Source organism: Nycticebus coucang, chromosome 5 (assembly GCF_027406575.1).
Source record: "Nycticebus coucang isolate mNycCou1 chromosome 5, mNycCou1.pri, whole genome shotgun sequence".
NCBI classification, from domain to species: domain Eukaryota; kingdom Metazoa; phylum Chordata; class Mammalia; order Primates; family Lorisidae; genus Nycticebus; species Nycticebus coucang.
The window spans coordinates 50,952,509-50,976,642 of NC_069784.1; the positions used below are offsets into that span (position 1 = coordinate 50,952,509).

At 36.3% G+C, this 24,134-nt stretch overlaps 1 protein-coding gene across 1 annotated transcript; it reads left to right on the forward strand.

Annotated features, from left to right (window-relative positions):
• The first annotated feature begins 415 nt into the window (after positions 1-415).
• SEC22B (SEC22 homolog B, vesicle trafficking protein) lies at positions 416-23,434 on the forward strand. The gene is made up of 5 exons (XM_053592803.1): positions 416-806; positions 8,187-8,296; positions 13,175-13,335; positions 15,471-15,617; positions 22,570-23,434. Exons 1-5 carry the CDS (start codon positions 732-734, stop codon positions 22,722-22,724), a joined length of 648 nt encoding a protein of 215 aa, XP_053448778.1. The 5' UTR covers positions 416-731; the 3' UTR covers positions 22,725-23,434.
• The last annotated feature ends 700 nt before the right edge of the window (positions 23,435-24,134 follow it).

The window sequence follows — 24,134 nt, forward strand, 5'->3', positions numbered from 1 at the left end:
CTAGTAAGGCTACCCTGTACCTATCATAGCTGTAGCAGAGATCTTGGCTTTTGATAGGATAACTGACCTAGGTGATATCGAGGTCCAGTACTTTTTCATTTATACACGCATACAATAAATATTTATTGACCTCTTAGCAGAAATTGTTCAAGGATCTGGGGATACAGCGTAAACAAGCAAGCAAAAGTAACAGACAAAACCTCTGCCTAAGTGTGTATATATATATGTAAAGATATAAAATGTATATGATAGAATATAGAAAACAGAAAAATTAAATATGAAAATACATAACCTGATTTTCAGGGTTTTCCCCATACCATTCAACTCTGTGCCCTCCACCTCCCACCCTTCTTCCCAGCTCGCTCTCAAAACACAGTATCAGGAAGTAGAAAATTATATTTCAGTTTAAATGCCATGGCCCCTCAAGAAGCAAAGCTTACTCAAAACTCAATATCCAGAAAAGTGGGCTAGGCCTTGGAAGGGTATGAAGGAGGCAAGAGAGATTGCGGAACCAGTGTGCCGGTGGTTGTAGTTCACGGTGGGAAACCAATTCTGCGGACCGGTAGTGGGAAGCTCTTACACCGTTTCCGGCCACCTCAGCGGGAATCGCAGTCGTAAAGAGTTGGCTCTTAGTGAACTGAGCTGGAGGTGTAACTGTTGTTGGGGCGGAAAAAGTGAAGACGACACCTAAGGTTGTGCGGGCCAGTGCTGCGTCCCAGTGGTCTGTGAAGATGGTATTGCTAACAATGATTGCCCGGGTGGCGGACGGGCTCCCGCTGGCCGCCTCAATGCAGGAAGACGAACAGGTGAGCTACTTCTAGATTCCCGCGACCCCAAGCCCTACTGGCGCGCTTTGCTCTCAGCCCTGGATTTTTTCCTGGTACGCAGGAGATCTTTTAGTGGTGTTAAGACTAGTATGAGTGTAAGTCTTTCCTGAAGGCTCAGTTAGATTTTTGTGTTACCTGTTTCTCTTTAGAAAAACGCTTCGGAGAAGGGATAGCTTCAGCTATTGTGATCACGCCATGTTCTGTGAGTCTTCAGGGACTTTGTTAAAATTAAAACTTATCATTTTCTGCTGCTAAAAAGGCTACTGACAAATCCAGGGGGGGAAATCACCTCCTAAGTTTTTCAACTCTTTTTAATGTGGTACCTGATCCTTGACCCAGCTTGCTGACATCTTTTGAAAGTGGGTGAGGTCATATTGCCACATACAAGTACTCTTTAAAGTTCAGTATAGTAAGATATCTTCTTTCAAGAGTAAGCTTAATTCCTACCTCCTCCAATAAACCTTATCAAAATCTTGTAATTCGTCATACTTTATTTTTTCTCTTAGTCTTTCAATAAATTGAAAGACTTGCTAGCTGTCAAATGACAGGTCTTAATCATCTTTGTATTCTCCATAGCTTTTTACAACAGCGACTTTGTGCTAGTCGTGTCAGAATCGTAAGAGAAATTTCTGGTGTGAGACAAGTTCTGGACCAAGTTTGGGAGGTCCCTGAAGATATGAGACTGAGAATAATTTTTTTTTTTTTGCGGTTTTTGGCCGGGGCTGGGTTTGAACCCACCACCTCCGGCTAATGGGGCCGGCGCCCTACTCATTGAGCCACAGGCGCCGCCCGAGAATAAAATTTTTATAATTTATGTAAAGTGACCAATTTTTATTTTACTTTCTAATAGAGCCCAAGTAGTTTTTTTAAACTTTGAGGCTTAAAAAAGATGAGTTCTAGAAAAAAAAATTGAACATTTCTTCTCTTCAACATTTCATTCATATATTCATGCAAAATCAAAAAATCTTATTGAGCACATCAAACGTTACAGGCATGTTGTTAATGCAGGAAGTTAGAGAACACATTCTCTACCTTCATGGAGCTCACAGTCTGGTGGAAAAGTCAGATAACAAAATTAAAACGCAATGTACTGCTGTGGAAGAGGAAGAGGGTTCTGTGGTTGAATATATAAAAGGTATCTGAGTAGGTTTGGGGAGATCATGGAAGTCTTCCCAGAAGAAATGACATCTAAGCTGACAGTATCTCATAGTAAGGAACTCTTCTATTTGTTTATGTGCTTTTTAGGTTTAATTTGGAAATAGTTTAACTTTTAGGAGAGGAGTGATACAGATGCAAAGTTGCAGCCGTGCTAGGTGAATCTGTTCATTCCACAAAATAAAGTCAATGAAATAAACTGTAAAAAATATAATATACCCCAAATCTTCAATTGTACAATATTTTACTCTTAATTCTCCAATTTGTTGAGAATTTTCTAGGACTACTCTGCAGAAGGAGTGCAGTTGTTCAAGTGAGCCTAGGAACAATAAAGATAGTGTGGTAAAATTTCCTTGAAGTATATGTAATTTGAGAAATAGTTTTCCCCCAGTGAGTGGTGGGTAGAATCTTGTTAGTTTTCCGAATATTGCATTGAATTTCAATGTGATTAAATAATACAAAGTGGATTTGAAAGTCTACTAAATTATTAGTAGGCTCCTACTCTCTTCCTTGATACTCTATTGAAAAATTAATTGATGTATTATTGTTTGTTTTTTAATTCTAAATTTGGCATTGATTTGGTATTGATCTGCCAAGATAGATTCCTTTGTTTACTTGACAAGGAAAGAAATTTTATACAAAAATATTTTTGTGATTGTGATTTGATAGTGTTTTCCTTAGGAATTTTGGCTTTGAATAATAAAATTTTTCCTAATCTTTATATCTGTGAAAATACAAATCTTAGACTTATTTTTACTGTTATAATAGTATACAAAACATTGATAAGAGCACCTGCTGCATACCAAGCACTGTGTTAAGCCTGTTAAGTGCATTATTTCTTTTTTTTTTTTTTTTTTTTTTGCTGTTTTTGGCTGGGGCCGGGTTTGAACCTGCCACCTCCAGTGTATGGGGCTGGCGCCCTACTCCTTGAGCCACAGGCACTGCCCGTGTATTATTTCATTCAATGCTTATGTCAGCCAAATTAAAATAGATACTATTATTATCCCCATTTATAGATAAGTTAGCTCTGAGACTTAGAGAGAATATAGGTCATTTGCCTAAAGTCACAGCTAGTAAAGTAGCATAATGGAGTTTTTCATCAGGATTTCTTCACCTGGGCCCTTCTGACATTTTGAGATAGGATAATTCTTTGTTATGCAGGACTGTCTTGTGCATTTTAGGATGTCTAGCAACATCCCTCGCCTCTATCCCCAATATTCCAGGAAAACCGTGACCTCACCCACTTTGTTGGGACAAGGAAGAATATTTCCAGACATTGCTGGGTGTCCCCTGGGGTAGCAAAATCACCCGTGGTTGAGACCCACTGGTTTTTAATAAGTATTTGTCTGACTCTACACTAGAGCCTTAGTGCCTAACTACTATACTTTACTGCCTTGTTTTAAAACTTTTTAATGATGTATTTACTTCTTAGGACTCCAGAAATAACTTTTTAAGAAACAAATACCTGGACTAAATAGTTTAATATTTAAGTACCTTGATTATCCAGGCCAAATAATTGAATATACTTTCGATTATCATATTAGATATCAAATTTTAGGTATTTACTAGATGCTAGTCTGTGCGCAATAGACCTTATTACTGGAGATTACAGTTATTCAGATAATACAATAGAGTAATGAGTAAAATTCACAAACAAATATAGATGGGATATTTTATACACAGTGTTTCCTTTATGCTTAACTACAAATTTAGGCTTAGGGCAGATAGATGAGCTCTTCTCCTCAAACGCAGAGTTCCTAACTGATATCCTGTCTTTTTCCTTTCCACGTTCTTTCATGATTTGTTTCTTCTTTTAGGATTTTTGCAATTTCTGTATCTGCCTGTCTATTTTGCCTCAGAATTACTGTGTTTTCTTTCATTTCCCCCAGTGCTGTGGAGGACAGTACGGAGTGGAAGAAGATATTAAATCTAACCAAGTAAACAACAGGGAGCTTCAAGAAAGCAGATAATCTGCTGTACAGTTAAACTGCCTTACTCTGCCAATCATCAAGGGCTGATTAATAAACTTACTGTAACTGCTTTTAGAGGAAAATGGGTGGTTGTTGGTGCTGCTGGACTTTGACCAGCTGAGTTCAGTAGGGATTTAAAAATGGTAAGAGCTTAGCTAAACTTCTTAAAAAGGCAAAAGATGATACTTGATACAGTGTGTTGTTTAGTTGTCCTAGATGACACAATGAAAAGTATTTGGTTATATGGCAGATGACTGCCTTGCACCTTCTGTAATATGTAGAGTCAAATCCTAAATATGCTATTGGATAACCTTAAATTTATTTCACAATTTGTCTAGCTATTCTGATTCAGTTACTACCAGATACCATTATACCATATGCAAAGTTTATTCATTTGTTCTAGGTAAAATAGAAAACAAAATAAAGACTTCTACATATTTTTAGGTGGACTAGCTGATTGTGGGCCCTTTGTGACTTTGATCTTGAAAACAAACTAAAGGTTGGTTTGTGAAGCAATGATTGTGTCGTTTTATGAGACCCAGATCAGAGCTGCTGCACAGTTTCTTCGCATTTTCTATGAATTAGATTTAGTATAAAATAGTAAAATGTTACCTAAAAGGTGAATCTACCATTGGAGCAATTGCATTCATAGAGATTGGATAGCATAATACTTAGAAGCAGAGACTCTGTCTAGATAGAGCCAGATTGCCTGGGTAAAAATGCTAGCCCCTTCCCTTTTAGCCTGCAGACCTTGGGTAAGTTTAACTTATCCAAAAAAAATTACCATAATTCTGATCACCTCATAGGGTAGTTGTAAAGATTAAATAAATGAATTAAATTATATAAAATGTTCAAAACAGTGCTTGGCAGAAAGTAAGCACTTAATAATTTCGTTTGCCCATTTCTGAAGAATCTTCTGTAATTCCATATTGCCTTTCTTACAGTTCGTAGACTAGAATTGCACACAATAAATATTCTGGGTGCAAATATAATTAACAGTAATGAATGATTTTTCTCATTATAAAATTAATTCATGCATATTATAGAAAGTTCAGTAAATATGTATAAGCAAAATGACCAAAATTTTAGTAATGATTATTACTATAATCTGTACTGAAATTATATCTGTTTTGATAGATGGTCTTAAACATACTTGCGTATGTATGATTAAAACTAAACAATGAATAGTATTGTAAGTCTGTCCTACCTAATTTATTCCACTTAGCAGTGTCTAATAAATATTTTCTCAAATCAATAAATATTATACATTTTAATGGCTGTATAATATTCCATTTATGAATATATGCCAGAATAATTATCATTTAGCCAAAAAGATTGTTCCAGCATTGTATTCTCATGCTGGAATCATGAGAATCATGCTTTTGGCTGTAGTTTCTTGTAGTTGATATAGTTATTAGTCTCTTTTTGTCAGGCTGCAGTAATTTTTACAATGTCTCATAAAGTCAAAGGGTTTATACCAGTCTTTTTCTGACTGACAATTTTTTGCCATCTTTTCTTCAACTAGTTATTTTAAAGTGCTCACCTGCCTTTAGCAAAGAACTTACACTTAACATCTGTGGTTGTGGCTATTTTTGAAATACCAATGTCAGAGCTCTACCTCTAAGATGCTAGTTTAATTGGTTTAAGGTAGAGATTGAGCATGAGTAGTTTTTTAAGATCCTAAGTGATTGTAGTGTGAAGCCAAGGTTGAAATTCCTGTTAATATTCTTTTCTTGGCATTTTAGTAGCATATCCAACATTATTTGCATCCCTGTTGATTACTCTTGTGGGTTCAGATCTCTTCAGATGCCACATCATGGCACTGGTAAAACAAACAGATTGGTAGGTACCATTCAAATTTAGAAGAGTAGGATATTGTGCACTAGTTTTTATTGACTTAAAGCATGTGATCATATTCATGCAAATTTACTGGCTGACCATGCATTAGCAGTACTGTTTAATACACTAATCCTAACATATATTATAATGTTAATTACTATAAAGTACTATTTAACATATAAAACTGTACACAGACATATGCATATGTACATATGTTAATACAGAAAATATTTCTTTTATTTTTTATTGAGACAGAGTCTCACCATGTCACCCTCAACCTCAAGCTCTTGGGCTTAAGGCAGTGGTTCTCAACCTTCCTAATGCCGCAACCCTTTAATATAGTTCCTCATGTTGTTTTGACCCCCAACCATAAAATTATTTTCGTTGCTACTTCATAACTATAATTTTGCTACTGTTATGAATCGTAATGTAAATATCTTAAACATCTAATATGCAGGATGGTCTTAGGTGACCAAAGGGGTCGCGACCCACAGGTTGAGAGCCGCTGGTTTAAGGGATTCTCTTGCCTCAGCCTCCTAAGTAGCTGGTACTACAGGTGCCCACCACAACACCTGGCTATTTTTTGGTTGCAGTTATCATTGTTGTTTAGCAGGTCCAGGCTGGGCTCAAACCTGCCACCTCTGTGTTTGTGGCTGGTCCCCTACTCACTAAGCAATTGGGCGCCAAGCCAATACCGAAAATATTTCTCAAATGAACAGCATTATAACAAATAAGAGTAGTGCTAAACAAAATAAATCCACAAACTGATATTTCATGTGAACTCTGCCTGACTCTTCTGGTTTACCTCATGCTTATTCACCTTCTTTTTCATATTGAAGTTTCCAGTTCATTTTAAATATGGCTTAGAAACTTATTATCCTGTACTTGTACATTTGTTGTTATGCTTCTTTATCATTTTGTCATTGATTCCTTATTATTATTAGCTCACTGGTATACTTTCTAGAATTTTAAGATACCACTATGTACTTTCTCAAAATTATATCACAGACTCAGTCCCTGGGAGCCCCTCGTATAAATACTTTACTGTTTTAACATTTTAGTTATTAACATCTATCAGTGGGAAACTGTCCTATCTTTACTCCAGAATAAATAATTCTGAAATAGAATAATTCCTTCCTATCACATGGTGATGTCTTAGTCTATTTAGGCTGCTATGATAAATGCTGTGAACTGGGTGGCTTATAAACAACAGAAATTTATTTTTCCAGTTCTGGAGTCTGGGAAGTCCAAGATGAAGGTGCCAGCAGTTTTTGTTTCATGGATGGTGCCTTCTATTTGTGTCCTCACACAGTGGGAGGGCAGGCTAGCTCTCTGGTCTCTTTTCTAAGGGCACTAATCCCACCATGAGGGTTCTATTCTCATGACCTAATCACCTCCCAAAGGTCCCACTTCCTTAATACTATCACCTTGGATGTTAGGATTTCAATGTATGGACTTTGGGAGAATACCAACAAACATTCAGATCATAGCTAACAGTCCCTTCTGTTATGTGGACGAATAAATAGTGAATATTTGCCTTCTGTTCTTCGTGCATTTCATTTTCCTTTTGGATCTAGTAGATTAGTGAGGTATGATTTTTCTCCTTTTGAAATGATACTTCATTTCCCTGGTAGATTTTTTTCCCTTTTATTAAATTGTAAAACTTAGAAATTGTTAAATAAAATTTTTCCTGGAATTATAGCATCTGAATTTTATAATTCCTCATTTTTGTTTTGCATATATTCCTTTGTATTCAGTCTGTTGCTTTCCAAACTCAGGAACTAAATAGATTTATGCGGTTAAGATCTTTTGTCTTTCCTCTTGCTCATTTTTACCTAATCGCAGTCATGATGTTCGTAAAATTTGCAGTCGTGGATGCTCAATGATGTAACACTTTGTGGAAAATTCTGCTTGATATTCTAACATGAAAATGAGATTCAGGGCGGTGCCTGTGGCTCAAGGAGTAGGGCGCCAGTCCCATATGCCGGAGGTGGCAGGTTCAAACCTAGCCCCGGCCAAAAACCAAAAAAAAAAAAAAAGAAAATGAGATTCATCAGTCTGTTATTCCCAGGATTTTCCCTCGAGTACTAATAACTAGAAGTAAATGATTTGGGAAGAAGGTACTGTCCTAACAGTCAAAAGAATACTGGATTTTAAAAGTTAAGGTGCCTTAAATGTAGTTGAGGTGTGTTCTTGTGCTTCTTAGCAAATAACTAATGTGATCTTGAAGAACTAGGGTTTAGGTTTTCCTTTTTGTTCTAAAAGTAGGTCATCTTTGTTTTGCTAAGTAAATCTTATTAACCATATATAATTGAAGGACTTTATTCACATAATGTTCTCATAATTAATAGCTTTTTTTGGTGGAATATTCTTAAATGAAAGTGTCTTCTTTCAGTCTGGCCGGGACCTTCAACAGTACCAGAGTCAAGCTAAGCAACTCTTTCGAAAGTTGAATGAACAGTCTCCTACCAGATGTACCTTGGAAGCAGGAGCTATGACTTTTCAGTGAGTATGATCCTTATTTCTTTATGCTCATTTAAGTATGAAATACAGTACTGTAACCCCTGATAAGAACAATAACTATTTTGTAAAAGTGAAGATTATTTAAAAAATATAATCTCCTCATTGAAGCAACTTCCCTTGCTCTAATTCTATAAAAGTGAAATCTTGGTTTGTTTATTCAATAAGCTTATAGTAATTTAACCTGTTACCTGTGTCTAATGAATTCTGTATTCATCATGCCATAATACATAACATCTTGCTTTGGAAATATCTTAGATATTACAGATACATATAGGTTAGTACCCTTGCTCAAACATTTCCTAACAATGTAACTTTGAGCAACTCTCATAACTTCTCCAAGTCTCAATTTCCTCTATAAGATAGGGACAATATTCACAGGAGTTTTGAGAGGATTATGAGGAATACATATATATTATTTAGCATCTTGCTTGGCACATAGGGAAAAGTCAAGAAATACAGTTATTATTTAGAAAAAAGAATATTATAAAAGATAGTCCAAGAGCATCTCAGTCAGTGATTATAGACAACACATATAGCTGAGAAAGGGGTCAAGGAAACTATTAGATTTTAAATTATCTACAAATAATTGGTGTTAAATAATACATGTCAAGGTTGAAGCTGATAAAACAGGATTATAAAGAAAAGAGAAGAAGATCAAAGGAAAATAAAAAGGATTAGCTAATCTTTATTAGGTACCCAGATAATAAGGTAATTTAGGCCAAGAAGGAACCTGTTATGTTTAACTTAAAAAAAAAGAAAAAAACAAGTCCACCAAAACAAAAACAAAACCCCAGACAAAACTCCTATTTTAAGAAAATAGTGGATATTACATTTCTTAAAGTATTAATTTGCATAGTATCTGAAGTTTTTTCTATGAGTCTGATTTTTTTAACAACAAAAAATACATAATCACGGGCAGCGCCTGTGGCTCAACGGAGTAGGGTTACGGCCCCATATGCCGGAGGTGGAGGGTTCAAACCCAGCCCCAGCCAAAAACTGCAAAAAAAAAAAAAAAAAAATACATAATCAGTTAATACATAGTTTCTGGCCAGGTAGGTTGGCTTACTCCTGTAATCCTAGTACTCTGGGAGGTAGAGGCAGGAGGATCACTTGAGCTCAGAGTTGGACACTAGCCTAAGCAAGAGTGAGACCCCATCTCTACTAAAAATAGAAAATTAGCCAGATGTTGTGGCAGGCGCCTGTAGTACCAACTACGTGGGTTGAGGAAGGCTAAGACAGAGAAGTTTAAGGTTGCTGTGAGCTAAGATGATGCCAGGGCAACAGAGTAAGACTCTGTCTCAAAAAAAAAAAAGAGAGAGAGAGAGAGGGCGGCATCTGTAGCTCAAAGGAGTAGGGCACCAAAAACTGCAAAAAACAAAAAAGAGAGAGAAAATATATATATACATAGAGAGAGAGAGAAAGAGTTTCTTTTTTTTTTTTTTTTTTGAGACAGAGTCTATATTGCCCTGGGTAGAATGCTATTGTGTCACAGCTCACAGCAACCTAAACTCTTGGGCTTAAGTGATTCTCTTGCTTCAGCCTCCCAAGTACCCTATTTCCCCGAAAATAAGACCTACTTACAAGAAAGATAAGACGTCCCCTGAAAATCAGACCTAGCGTATCTTAGGAAGCACACCTTAAAATAAGACACTGTCTTATTTTCGGGAAAACAGGGTAGCTGGGACTAACACGCCACCACAACGCCCGGCTATTTTTTCTTTTTTTATTGCACTTGTCATTGTTGTTTAGCAGGCCCAGGCCAGGTTCAAACCCGCCTGCCTCGGTATATGTGGCCGACGCCCTAACCGCCCTAACCACTGAGGTATGGATGCCAAACCTATATGGTTTCTTTATTTCTGCCAAAAGTTAGGGAACAAAAGACCTAGGAAAGTTCTCAAGGACTTGATTGTGAACAGATTTTTCTTCTGCTTGGTTCCTTTAGGACCTTTATAATCTTACATCCTTTATTTCCATCCAAGGGTTATTTACTAAATAAAGATTTATTCTTTGCCAGACCTTGTGTTGAGTCCTTTTTTTTTTGCAATTTTTGTCTGGCGCTGGGTTTGAACCCGCCACCTCCAGTATATGGGGCCAGCGCCCTACTCCTCACAGGTGCCACTCTTAAGTCCTATTTTTAATATCTATATCTTTTAATGAGCTAGTTACTGTAATACTTTGGTGCAGAAACTGCTGTTAATCTGATATAAATGAAATGTTTCAGGAGCAGAGAGAAGAAAGCAACAAATAGCCATTTGTGGGGGATAAGTTTGAAGAAAGAGGATAGGGGAAGGGAGAATACAGAACAGTTTTACAGAAAAAAATCATGGTAGAATTGAGAATATTAAAATAAATAGGATTTTCCCAGGTACATAAAAGAGCAAGAAGGCCACAAATATGTAAAGGACTTAGCTTACTGGAGAACAGCATGCCATTTGGTTATTAGGATATATGACAGAACGTGTCTTACACTGATTTTGAAGAATTGTAAATACTATACCAAGAGCTATGACTTTATTCTTTAGGGATTAGGGAACCTCTAGACTTTGTAAGCAGGGTACTGTGGTACTTTGCGGGGAATAAAATTGGTGGTGTAAAATACAGCGTGGACTGAAGGGAAGGAGACCAATTAATTCAGATGCCCAAGCAAGCAACAGTACATCTGTATTACTAACATTATTTTAAGGGACCTGAGACTTGAATTATCCTCTCTGGTGCCCCAGGATGACTCAGGAACCAAACAGGAAGGGCAAGGATGGGAGATATATTATGCTTTGGACCCTTAAACTCCTACTTATTTTTTTCTGGGTTTTTTTTCCCCCCCTTTTTAGTTGGCATGTAATTATTGTACATATTTATAGAATATGGAGTGATGTTTCAATATGTATATGCAATGTGTAATGATCAAATAAGTATAATTAGCATGTCTTCTGCCTCAAACATTTAGCATTTGTTTTGTGAATATTCAAAATCCTCTCTTCTAGATTTTTAGAAATATTTGATAAATTATAGTTAACTGTATTCACCCTACAGTGCGGCAGAACCCTAGAACTCGTTTCTCCTACTAGCTGTAGTTTTGTATCCATTAACCAACCTCCCTTCCTACCCTTCCTTCCTACCCTTTTCTGCCTCTCATACCCACATTTCTACTTTGTACTTCCATAAGCTCAAAAAAAATATTTTTAGCTCCCACATATGAGAACCTGAGGTATTTATCTGTCTGTTTCTGACCTACTTTGCTTAACATAATGTCCCCCAGGCTCATCCTTGTTGCTGGGAATGATAAGAATTCATTCTTTTTATGGGTGAATAGTATTCCATTATGTGTATATACTATATTTTCTTTATCTGTTTATTTGTTGGTGGACATTCAAGTTGGTTCCATATTATTAGCTATTATGAATGGTGTTGTAGTAAACATGGGTGCATATATCCCTTTGACATACTGATTTCCTTTCCTTTCGATAAATATCCAGTAGTGGAATTACTACATGAGATGGTAGTTCCATTTTTAGTGTTTGAGAAATCTCCATAACGTTTTCCATAATGGCTATAATAATTGACATTCCTGCCAACAGTGTCCGAGTTCTCGTATTTCCACATCTTTGCTGATACTTGTTACTGTTTGTCTTTTTGATAATAGCCATTCTAACTGGGGTGAGATGATTCCTCATTGTGGTTTTGATTTGCATTTTTCTGATGTTTAGTGATGCTGAGCATTTTTTTATCTATTTGTTGGTCTTTATGTCTTCTTTTGAGAAGTGTCTATTCAATTCCTTTGCCCACTTTTTAATAGGATTATTTATTTGTTTCCTATTGAGTTGAGTTCCTTGTATATTCTGGATATTAGTCTCTTGTCAATAAATCTAGACCCCCGTCTTTTACCATATACAAAAATCAACTCAAAATGGATTAAAGACTTAAATGTAAAAGCCCAAACTCTAAAACTACTAGAAGAAAACATGGGAGAAGCACTTAAGGACATTTGTCTAGGCAAAAGTTTTATGTCTAAGACTTCAAAAGCACAGATGGCAACAACAATAAAAACCAGACAAATGAAACTATATTAAACTAAAAATCTCCACAGCAAAGGAAATGTCAACAGAATGAAGCCTAGATAGCCTATAGAATGGTAGAAAATATTTGCAAACTCCTGTATAAAACAAAGAACTTATGAATATAAGTATTGTTGAAATAAAGAGAACTATGGCTAAAAAGAAGTTTGAAAACCACTTAGTAGCCTCACCTTTTCCCTAGCCTATCTCAGACATACAGTTATATAGCCCTTTCTAGAGTGCCAGGGACTTATTATCACAAGAGGAAATCTGGGCTATTGTTGGATGATCTCCAGTTGATTGTAGAATTATCCTTCCTAAAATTAGGAAGTATTATTAGTGCTGAAGTTACTACTTTCTATACCCAGTTAATATTATGACACTAATCTCCAACTTTTAAGTATCCACAAAAATTTCTAGTTTTCACCATTTTTCCTTGTGTCTGTAAGGAGTTTAAATATGTGTAAACTAGTTTACTATACAGAATCAGAGGGTAATAGAGTCACAACTCTGAATTTTTCAAGAAAAAGTCTTAGGTATTAAGATGTGTTAATTGAATAATTATATAATGAGTGAATAAAAAATTATATTATTATTCTAAATACTCCTTTTGGAATATACTACTAATAATGGAAATATGTTTGCTTTCTGATTGCAAGGATTTGTGTTTCAAATTTACTTTCTGATTTAGCCAGCCTCTAAGAATTTAGGCTAGATAGCTTCAAAAGCCTGTATGGTACTAGGTTCTGGTTCAGCCTGTTACAGGCACTGTTACTATACAACTTTGTTTTGCTTTTTGTCTTTCTAGTTACATTATTGAACAGGGGGTATGTTATTTGGTTTTGTGTGAAGCAGCCTTTCCTAAGAAGTTGGCTTTTGCCTACCTAGAAGATTTGCACTCAGAATTTGATGAACAGCATGGGAAGAAGGTGCCCACTGTGTCTAGACCCTATTCCTTTATTGAGTTTGGTAAGTTTTAGCCCCTCCCTTCTCCATCAAGGGAGGAAACACTATGGAGAAGTTATTTGTTATACTGCTATAATATTGACACATTTTTTTATCATGTTTACTGATATAATATTGATACATTTTTTTCTTATGTTCACTTACTAAAAAGTTCTGACTGCTGCCTCCTCATCCAATCCTTTTTTTGTTTTTGAATGAATGAGGCTTCCTTCTTGTAAGTAATTTTCTTTAGTCTTTTGATCTTCCCCATAAAACCTGTTGCCTTTTGCCCCTTTTTGTTATTTGGTTTGGTTCATCATTAGGGTCATGTGTGACAGGAACAGTACCTGAAGATGTGCTCGATTGGCGTAAGTTAAATAGGTAAGTTGGTCTTTCCCCCAACCCATAAACACACACTCACAGTAAAGTTCACAGTATCACATGGAGATCAGAATTTGGAAATCTGAAAGACTGGTGCTTTGTTTGTTTTAGTAGAATAACATACTTTAATTTAAAAAAAAAAAAAAGCAGATGTGTGATGTTGATAGTATTAGAGCAGCGGTTCTCAACCTGCGGGTTGTGACCTCTTCTTAATAATGGAAATACATTGTGGCATTAGGAAGGTTGAGAACCACTATATTAGAGGATAATATTTACTACATTTAAAAGTAGTGAGCATGGGTGTCTGTGTTTGTATAAGAATTATATAAAGACTCATCACCAGTCAGAGCTGGTAAGTATCTCATGGCAATTGATCAAAGGAAATGTGCTTAGTACATTAAATACCTGAAGTGAAAACAAGTAGGATCAGGCTACATCACTAAAATTTTAAAAAAGAAAGTAGTTTACTACTTCAGAATTTCTGAAGTGTTTCAAGTTTGCTAAGTGATTGTATCATTTTGCTTTTCAGAAATAGAGAAAATTTGGCAAAGCACTCAAGTCTAGTTTCATAACTACAAGCTCTGCAAATGCTAATTTATATAATGCCAGTTTTTCAAATTTTACTTTTGAATACAATAACAATCCAGTAAAGTAAGAAAAAATAAGACAAATTTATCAGGATCATATAGGAAATAGATGGTACACTCAGATTAGCTTAAGGGATGGCATGAATGGTCTGTAGGGGGACAACAAGGCACAGTAACCTGGAATCAGTAGCAGTAGTTGTCACTACCTGTATACCTGACAGTGTAAGGGGAAGGAACAGTTTCTGGAACTGAAAAGAAAATTGATAGAGAAGGCCAACTTGAGAAGTAACTTTTGGTAGAGGGTTACTGCCGGCTCAAAGGGAAGTCGACTTCTCAGGAAGGAGCCAGGGGAATAAATACCCCGACATCACTGTCTGTTCTCCTTCTTCCTACTGCTGAGCTCCTTCATTACCTGAGCCTAACTGGAAGCCACAGGAAAGGAGCCCATTCATGTACTTTATACAGGTCAGTTTCCCGGGGCAGAAAGCAAGGTGCAAAAGGGTAGAGAGGAGTTCTGAAGAGACAAATGAAAGGTGTCCAGCACACATAACTTAAGATTTTTGTCTAAAGTTAAAAATGTCTTTAGTAACAAGTCATAGTTTTGAGAAGCACAGATACAAGGTAAAGATCACTAAGACTGCTGTTTTATATTGGTATTTTGGGTAACTCCCTATCACATGTTTGCTTTATCTGAAGTTTATGAATGGGGTATAATTGGGAATGTATATTAAAGAAAATGCATTAAGACAATTTCTCATCTTTTTAATGATCATTAACTCTTGCTGTTTTATGCTGTAGTGATCCTAGAGTTGCCAGCATCCTTTTGGGGAATGTGTACAGTTAAGTGATGAGAGGTAATTAAGAGTTAAGGACCTAAGGTGTCCTCAGAATACAATTTCAAAATTTCTGCTTTCAGGAAAGGCTGACTATAGTGAGTCTTAATTTCTCTAAAGCTTCTGATAACAGATACTTCTAATTAAAAAGTGTCCAAAGACGTTTCTCCTGAATGGTCATCTAGTTCTGTCTTTACATTTTACTAATGAAGAGATCAAAGCCCAAAATTTAAACTCACCCAAGAACTAGATTAACCAAGAATACCGATCTAGGCATAAACCCAGAACTTTTCAATCTATTACCACTTTTTTGGATGTGAAAGAAGTTGTTAATGGTCACTTCTCTTCATCATTCTAGATACCTTCATTCAGAAAACCAAGAAGCTCTACATTGATAGTCGCGCTCGGAGAAACCTAGGCTCCATCAACACTGAATTACAAGATGTGCAGAGGATCATGGTGGCCAATATTGAAGAGGTGTTACAACGGGGAGAAGCACTCTCAGGTATCTGAAAGCAAAAAGAGTCTTATGAACAAGAGGCTCGTGTTCCATGGGCAAGGACAGCTTATTTTGCAGTATCTTTCATGCTATCAGAGTCTACCTAAGACTGTTAAGAATTCATTTCTCAGAAGTAGATTACATCGTAAAGCTTCCAAAATGGTATGGTGTTTTTTTTTTGTTTTTTTTTTGCCTAGGATGATTAGTTTTTGTTGAGTTGGAGCACTGTAAAGGACTCATGCATATTACAAGCAATTACCATTTCAAAGATGTTTTTAAAAATAAGTAAATTATATGCAGAAACACTTGGACAAGGGAAATGAAAAGAGAGTAGTCAAAGATTTATTGCACTGGTTTCCTGAGTGTCCTTTGCTGCTGCCACATCACTTTATTTAATGCCATTTTCATCAAGGCATTCCTTTCTGAAAAACTTATATCTGGGGCTGCAGATCCATTCTACTCTTTTTATTCATTTAGTCATTGTTACTGAGTCCTTGCTGTGTGTAGGGTGTTGTGCTCTGTATATGGAAGATCAGGAATTGCAGTCATCTGTTACTCTCCTTCACAAGCATTCTCCCTCAGCCAGGTCAGCTTCCACCATCCTTAATGGCCCATTCTCACCTGACACTGGACTTCCTCACCATCCTTATGGCCCATTCTCACCTGACACTGGACTTCCTCACCATCCTTAATGGCCCATTCTCACCTGACACTGGGCTTCCTCACCATCCTTAATGGCCCATTCTCACCTGACACTGGACCTCTCCTTCAACATCTAGACAAGAACTGCCTCTTCAAAGACGTTTTCCTTGTTCCCCATAGCCCATATATCCCATTAATCTCTTCTATACCTTAAACCCTTAAAGCGCTTAGTTACATTATGTTTTTCACTTATATAGTAGAACCTATAAGTGGACTACCCAAGAGACTGTACCAAACTGGTCAACATACAGAGGTGGTCAACATAAGGAACTAGGCCTACTGTACTAATCTATGTCCAGTCTATGAAAATTAGGTGAACTTGAGGTGGTCAACCTAGGGAGGTGATCAACTATGGAGGTTCTACTGTATCTATGTGTGTTTGTATTTAATTCACTAATTTACCTCAAATATACATATTTATTAAATACAGTTATATATTTACCTAATAACATAAAATATGTGTTAGATACATTTGCATTATATAATGAATATTGAATATGTATTTTGCATAAATACATATTTAATATATTTAAATATGCTTACGGTAAATTAGGTAAATATGTATGTAAAATTAGATATTTTTACCTATAATCTAAAAATTACAGGTAATTACATAAAATTAAATTACAAATATTCATCTATTTGCCTGATATTTAAATGTTACCTAAATATTTAATGTGAGTGTGTAAGCTCTTTTTTTTTCTTTTTTTAATTCAGACAAGGTCTTACTCTGTTGTCTGAGCTTCAGGGCAGTGGTGCCATCATAGTTCACTACGAATGCAAACTTGAGTTCAAGTGATCCTCCTGGCTCAGTCTCTTTAGTAGCTGAGAATATAGGCTCACATCACTGCACTTGGCTAAGTTTTGTTTTTTTTTTTTTTTTTTTTGGTAGAGGCAGGATTTCACTACATTGCTCAGATTGCTCGGGCTGTTCTCTAACTCCTGGCTGATCTCTAACTGATCTTTCTGCCTCCACCTCTCATAGTGCTAGGCTTATACATGTGAGCCACTGCATGGCCCAGGCTTTTTAAATATAGTATTTTTGTGTTTTATATCTGTTTTAATACTTTCATATCCCTCACATTAATGGTCACAAATGGATTTCTTAGTATTTCTTGAATTTAACCTTGTTACATGTTTGCTAGTAAATGAGTTTTTCTTTATTATGAATAGCAAACATTAACCTTTATGTTAATGGTCAGCAATTCTCCCAGTTTTTTTTTTTTTGTTTGTTTGTTTTTTGAGATAGAGTTTCCCTCTGTCATCTGGGATAGAGTGTAGTGGTATCCTCAAACTTTCACTGCAACCTCAAATTCTTGGGCTCAAGTGAACTTCTTGCATCAGCCTCCCAAATTGCTGGGACTGGAGGCATGTGCCATGGCATCCAGCTAATTTTTCTGTTTTTAGTAGATTTGAGTTCTTGCTCTTACTCAGGCTGGTCTCAAACTCCTGAGCTCAAGCAATCCTCCCACTTTGGCCTCCGAAAGTTCTAGGATTACAGGTGTGAGCCACCATGCCCAGCTTCACCCGTTTTAAGCATTAAATTTTGAATGAGTAGGTCTGTGTAAGTTTTCATCAAATAGACTTCCACTTATTATAAAGTAGACCTTCACAAAAATTCTTCTTACATTCGAAATTTTTATATTTGTAGTTTATCAACAGTGCAAAGGATTCTTGTCTAGTGCTTTGTTGTTTGCTGCAAAGCTGATATGCTGAATGAAAAAAAAAGTACATTTTTACCCTTAGCAGCTTTGACTAGTTGGGAAGATGAGAAACATTCTCACTTTCAGCCAGAGGTGCCATCTTCCAATAATTCACCAAAATGACAAACACAAAGGGAAAGAGGAGAGGCACCCAATACCTATTCTCTAGGCCTTTTAGAAAACATGGAGTTGTTCCTTTGGCCACATATATGCGAATCTACAAGAAAGGTGATATTGAAGACACCAAGGGAGTGGGTACTGTTCAAAAAGGCATGCCACACAAATGTTAGCATGGCAAAACTGGAAGAGTCTACAATGTTACCCAGCATGCTGTTGGCATTGTTGTAAACAAACAAGTTAAGGGCAAGATTCTTGCCAAGAGGATTAATGTTCGTATTGAGCATATTAAGCACTCTAAGAGCCGAAATAGCTTCCTGAAATGTGTGAAGGAAAAGGATCAGAAAAAGAAGAAAGCCAAAGAGAAAGTTACCTGCGTTCAATTGAAGCGCCAGCTTGCTCCATCCAGAGAAGCCCACTTTGTGAGAACCAATGGAAAGGAGCCTGAGCTCCGGGAACCCATTCCTTATGAATTCATGGCATAATAAGCATATAACATAGCATACAGGAGTACCAGTGGACCCATGTTTTTAGGTGCTGGAACCTATTTATTCCCCATGAATAAATACATGGCATGATAGGTGTACAGCATAGCACACAGGATAACCAATAGAGCCCAATGTAACAGTGATGTAAGGAGCTGGAACCTATTTCCTATGAATTTAAAAGTCAATCAACGCTTTGTCACATTCAATGGCAAGTGCCTCCCTGAGCTACTGGAACCTCTTCCCTATGAATTCATGGCATAGATAGACAGGGGTCCTCAAACTGCGGCCCACAGGCCACATGAGGCGGTGTGATTGTATTTGTTCCCGTTTTGTTTTTTTACTTCAAAATAAGATAGGTGCAGTGTGCATAGGAATTTGTTCATAGTTTTTTTTTTTCAAACTATAGTCTGGCTTGCCAACGGTCTGAGGGACAGTGAATTGGCCCCCTGTTTAAAAAGTTTGAGGACGCCTGGCATAGTAGATAAAAATAATAAGTCTACTGCTACTGTAAAAACGTTTCTCATGGGCGGCACCTGTGGCTCAGTGAGCAGGGCGCCAGTCCCATATGCCGGAGGTGGCAGGTTCAAACCTAGCCCCGGCCAAAAACCATAAAAAAAATAAAAATAAAAATAAAAATAAACGTTTCTCATTCATTCACTGAAAGTGTGGGTTTTTTTCCCGAAAAAAAGTATTAAAGCAAATTTTAATGTGTCCTCAAAAAAAAAAAGAAAGAAAAGAAACATTCTCGCAGAGTAATTGATGGTGTAAGAGAACAAATACCTATTGAGCTCTCAGTAATGTTTTAGGCAATATTCTAGGGGGATGTGTATTATTTAATCATTATGGTAATACCATGTGAAGTATGTGATATTAAAACAGTTTTATAGATAAAGAAGCAGAGACTCAAAAAGTTACATAGCTTACTAAAAATTATAATGCTAGCACCTGGCAAATCTGTGGCCTTCTGGGTCCTTGTCAATTTTCAGAATATGATAGTTTTAAATTAATATATAGACAACAATAACTATATTAAAAGTTATATCTTATATAAGAATATAGAAGGAAATTATATCTTATGTAAGAATAGATATGGAAATAAGTGTAATATAGAAGAAAGAAATAGAATATAGAAGGAAGAAGATAAATGTGAAGTAAACTTAGTTAAATCAGGAAGGATTGAAGAATGGTATTATAAGTGGAAAAAAACGTGAACAGAACATATTTGAAGGACAGTAGAGAGATTGACTTATTTCAAAGAATATTTTCTTGTTTAAGTTTCTTCATAAGAATCCATCTTTTGTATCTTCTTCTCTTTCTGATTTCTGGTTTTAGAGCTATTCTGCTTTGCATCCAAGACCCAAGAGTAGTTTCTGTGTGTTCTTTCAGTATAATCAAATTATGTCCATTTTAATGCCTAAATATACTTATTCTTTTAAGCCACAGGTTTTGGGTTTTCATTTCAAGTCATCACCCCTATGAGATGATCTGCAGTTCCAGAAAGGCAGGGACCATTTGTATTTTGATCGTTATTGTATCCTGCACCAGTAACATTAATATTTGCTGAATGACTTCTCCAAGCAGTACCTTTGTCTGTAATGTGTTTCAAAATGTTCCAAGATAGAGGATTCTCTTAACTATTATTTATTTCATGTGACCTAATAATTGTTCCTCTACTCAGTTATTGTTAGCAGATTTAGATTCTTACAGTAAATATTGAGTACTGACTCTATACCAGGCCTTGTTCTGGGCACTAGGGATATAATAGCAAACAATAGTTATGAAAACCTGTCCAGTGGAGTGTACATTTTAGAAGACTGGCTAGAAAGATTCCTTGAGCATGGTCATGGTTATTTCTCACCCCTAACCGTTTTCTTTCATGAATAGATGTTTTTCTAGTTGTTGCTAATATAGATGTGGCTGTAAGGCCTGTGTTACTAAGTTATCTCACATTTCCCAGTCAAAACTATTCCTCTATTAAGCAACTCCAAATATTCCAAAAGCATCCTCTAAGGAAGAACAGACAAATTCATATTGCACAATAGTTTTTAAAAAACTAAAGAAGTAAAAAATTGATCAGAATTTATTTATATCAAGCAGAGAATTTGTTTTTATTATTAAAATATGCTCTCTCTCTCTCTATATATATATATATATTTTTTTTTTTTAATTGTTGGGGATTCATTGAGGGTACAATAAGCCAGGTTACACTAATTGCATTTGTTAGGTAAAGTCCCTCTTGCAATCCTGTCTTGCCTATGCTGTATATTTTAATGTGGTCTAGCTTGTGCCTATCTGGCTATTTCTCTAAGTGCTTAGTTAACACTTAGTGTTAAGAAGATAACAACGTTAGAGATATCCTTAGTTGGGGGAAATCTTCAGAAAATTCCAAAAATCTTAATTTACCAGATATTGTTGGTTTTTCAGTACCTGTTATTTTTGGGTTTTGTTTTTTTTATTCTTTTTGTAGAAATGAGGTCTTTTGTTACATAGGCTGGTCTTGAACTCCAAGTTTCAAGTGATCCTTCTCCCTTGGCCTCCCAAAGTACTAGGAGTTACAGGTGTGAGCCACCTGTTATTGTATTTTAGTTAAAATATAGCTTTCATATGTCTGTTGAAATATAATTTCCATTAGCTTTAACTTTGTATCAGTCATTACTATGTGGAGAATTTTAGAAATTTTAATAATTATCCTTGAAGTATAGCTTAAGACAATATCTGGATAATTGGGTTTACTAGGTAACTGAGTCTTATTTTATATGGATTATCTTTTTTTTAATTATAAAAGAATATGACTTAGACCACTAAAAGATTATAAAGATGATAAGAACTATTAGAGAAATATAAGCTAGAATTTACCAAGTGCTTACCATATGTAGACAGTGTACTCATTTTACAGCAAATTTATGTACCTATAATTTTTATTTATTCATTTTCTTGAAACAGAGTCTCAAGCTGTCACCCTGGGTAGAGTGTTGTGGTGTCACAGCTCACAGCAACCTCAAACTCTTGGACTTAAGTGATTGTCTTGCCTCAGCCTCTGAAGAAGCTGGGACTACAGGCACCCGCTACAATGCCCGGCTATTTTTTTTGTTGCAATTGTCATTGTTGTTTTAGTTGGCCCAGGCTCTGCCACCAGCTTCAGTGTATGTGGCCGGCACCCTGTGCACTCAGCTATGGGCGCTGCCAATGTACCTATAATCTTATGATATAGTTACTATTCCCATTTTCTAGATGAAGAGACTGAGTTTTAGAGAATTAATGTGACTTAACCAATGTTGCATGGCTGGTGCCTCTGATATGTATACACATACACATACATACATACATACACATACACACACATATATATAGGGGTTTTTATTTATGTATTTATTTATTTATTTATTTGTGAGACAGGGTCTTACTTTGTCACCCTGGGTAGAACGCCATGGTGTTATAGCTCACAGCAACCTCAAATTCTTGAGTTCAAGCAATTCTCTTGCCTCAGCCTCAAAGTAGCTGGGACTATAGGCTCCCTCCACAATGCCCGACTATTTTCAGAGACGAGGTCTCACTCTGGCCCTGGCTCAGGCTGGTTTTGAACCCATGAGCTCAAGCAATCCACCTTCCTTGGCCTCCCAGAGTGCTAGGATTGCAGGCGTGAGCCACTGTGCCCAGCCTGCCTCTGATATTTGAACCAAAGGGTTCGAGGTCAGAGCCTCCACTAACCACCTCACTATACAGCCACAGGAATTTGTTCTGATGATTTTTAAATGTGTTGTAGATTTTACAGTGTTTCAGAATCATGAGTTGATCAGTATATGCAACCTTACCCTTAAAATAAAAATGATTTAAGTTTTGTGGTTGGTTTTTGTAGTGCCACTCATTTTAGCTATTTTTATGCCTTAATACTTTTGATAAAATACTTCCAGAGATTAATTTATGTTTTCGTTTTTCCTTTTTTGACAGCATTGGATTCAAAGGCTAACAATTTATCCAGTCTCTCCAAGAAGTACCGCCAGGACGCGAAGTACTTGAACATGCGTTCCACTTACGCCAAACTTGCAGCAGTAGCTGTATTTTTCATCATGTTAATAGTGTATGTGCGGTTCTGGTGGCTGTGAAGTAGTGAATGTAGTCACTGGTAAAGGAGAAACTAGAACCTGACAGGTGTATGTTTTCAGGAAGCTGCGCTTACAGGGATGTGTATTAGAATCCAAGTGGAACTTCTGCCTCTAAAGACCTTGCAAGAACATGTCCTGAAAATGAAAGGTTACACCTCATTTAATGAAGCTTAACATTATGCAGAAAGTCTCTTTGGGGGGCAGAGGCTTTCTCTGGGTGCTAAGCCATATATGTTAGGGAACAGTAGATAGTTTTATTTTGTTTTTTCTCTCCCAGTGCATTTTTAAAATATCACCGCCTGGGGCATTCTCATTCTCTAATGGAGCCATCAGTGAGGTTTAGCTTAGCCAACCCAAGCTAGCAACATTCTTAAATTCCTTGAAAGAAGGCAACCCTTTGGGAAGTTTTTTGACTCTAATCAACATTCCTTTCGTTGGTAACAGTTGTGATTTTCAGTAATTTAAGTTTTTGATGGCTTTTCAAATAAGACTCCAGCATGTGAAGGTTAATTGCTATGCTGCACAGATCTTGTCTGTTGGCCCCTGTAGGAAGTTAACCTTTGTTGTTTTCCTTTTGTATTTTGCTTATTGCACAATTGCTTTAGGGTTAAATGAATTATATTGAGATGCCTTGAAATGATATTATAGCACTCCTCAATTAAGAGACTAAAACATTTTCTCTCATTTACTCCTTCTACAAGACTTAAATTCGTTTGGGACATTATTGATTTTATTTTGCAGCATCTGGTTTATGTTAATACAAGAGTGAATATAGCACATGGATAGTGAGGCCTCTGGCTTAGGGAAAAGGAAGGCCCAGCTCATAACTATGGTTTTACCCTGCCCCTTCCTCACTTTCTCTACTGCAGTTTTCCTCACTCTTTGTTTTCCTCCTGCCACAATTTGCTAACATTTTAAAAATTTCCCTGGGCCCAATAGTTTTATGTTCCATAAACATCTTCTCAGGATATTCTCAAATTTCCAAATGGAAAATGTTCTGCAATGTAGTTAAAGTTTTTGCAGATTGGCTACTCAAACTACTAAATACACTCATCTGAGAAAGTCTGAGAGCACCTCATTCCTGTTTCATTTTATGTAAATGCTCTGAGAATGACCTAGAGACAGTTAAATAATAAAAGTACCTCTGATTTTTTTTCCTTTTTTTGCTCATGGATGATGGGGATTTCCTTTTACCTTCTGGGGTGGAATTTTTTATATGGGGAGAATAGGCCTTTCAAATATTATCACAATATAAACCTATTAACTCCTGCATATACTGCAAATATTTCTTTAAATTATATAGAAAAATGAGCCAACTCCTTAACACCTTGGAAAGAAATTTAACCAGTAAACAGTTTTATAACCCAGGAGGTTCATCAAAGCCACTGTCCTCATTATTGGTAGAGAAAA

Excerpts from the sequence above, each read along its gene's own strand:
- SEC22B (XM_053592803.1), top strand. The coding sequence starts at position 732 with ATGGTATTGCTAACAATGATTGCCCGGGTGGCGGACGGGCTCCCGCTG. Across the intron at positions 8,297-13,174 it reads GCAGGAGCTATGACTTTTCA|TTACATTATTGAACAGGGGG; the intron begins GTGAGTATGATC and ends TTGTCTTTCTAG. Across the intron at positions 15,618-22,569 it reads ACGGGGAGAAGCACTCTCAG|CATTGGATTCAAAGGCTAAC; the intron begins GTATCTGAAAGC and ends CTTTTTTGACAG.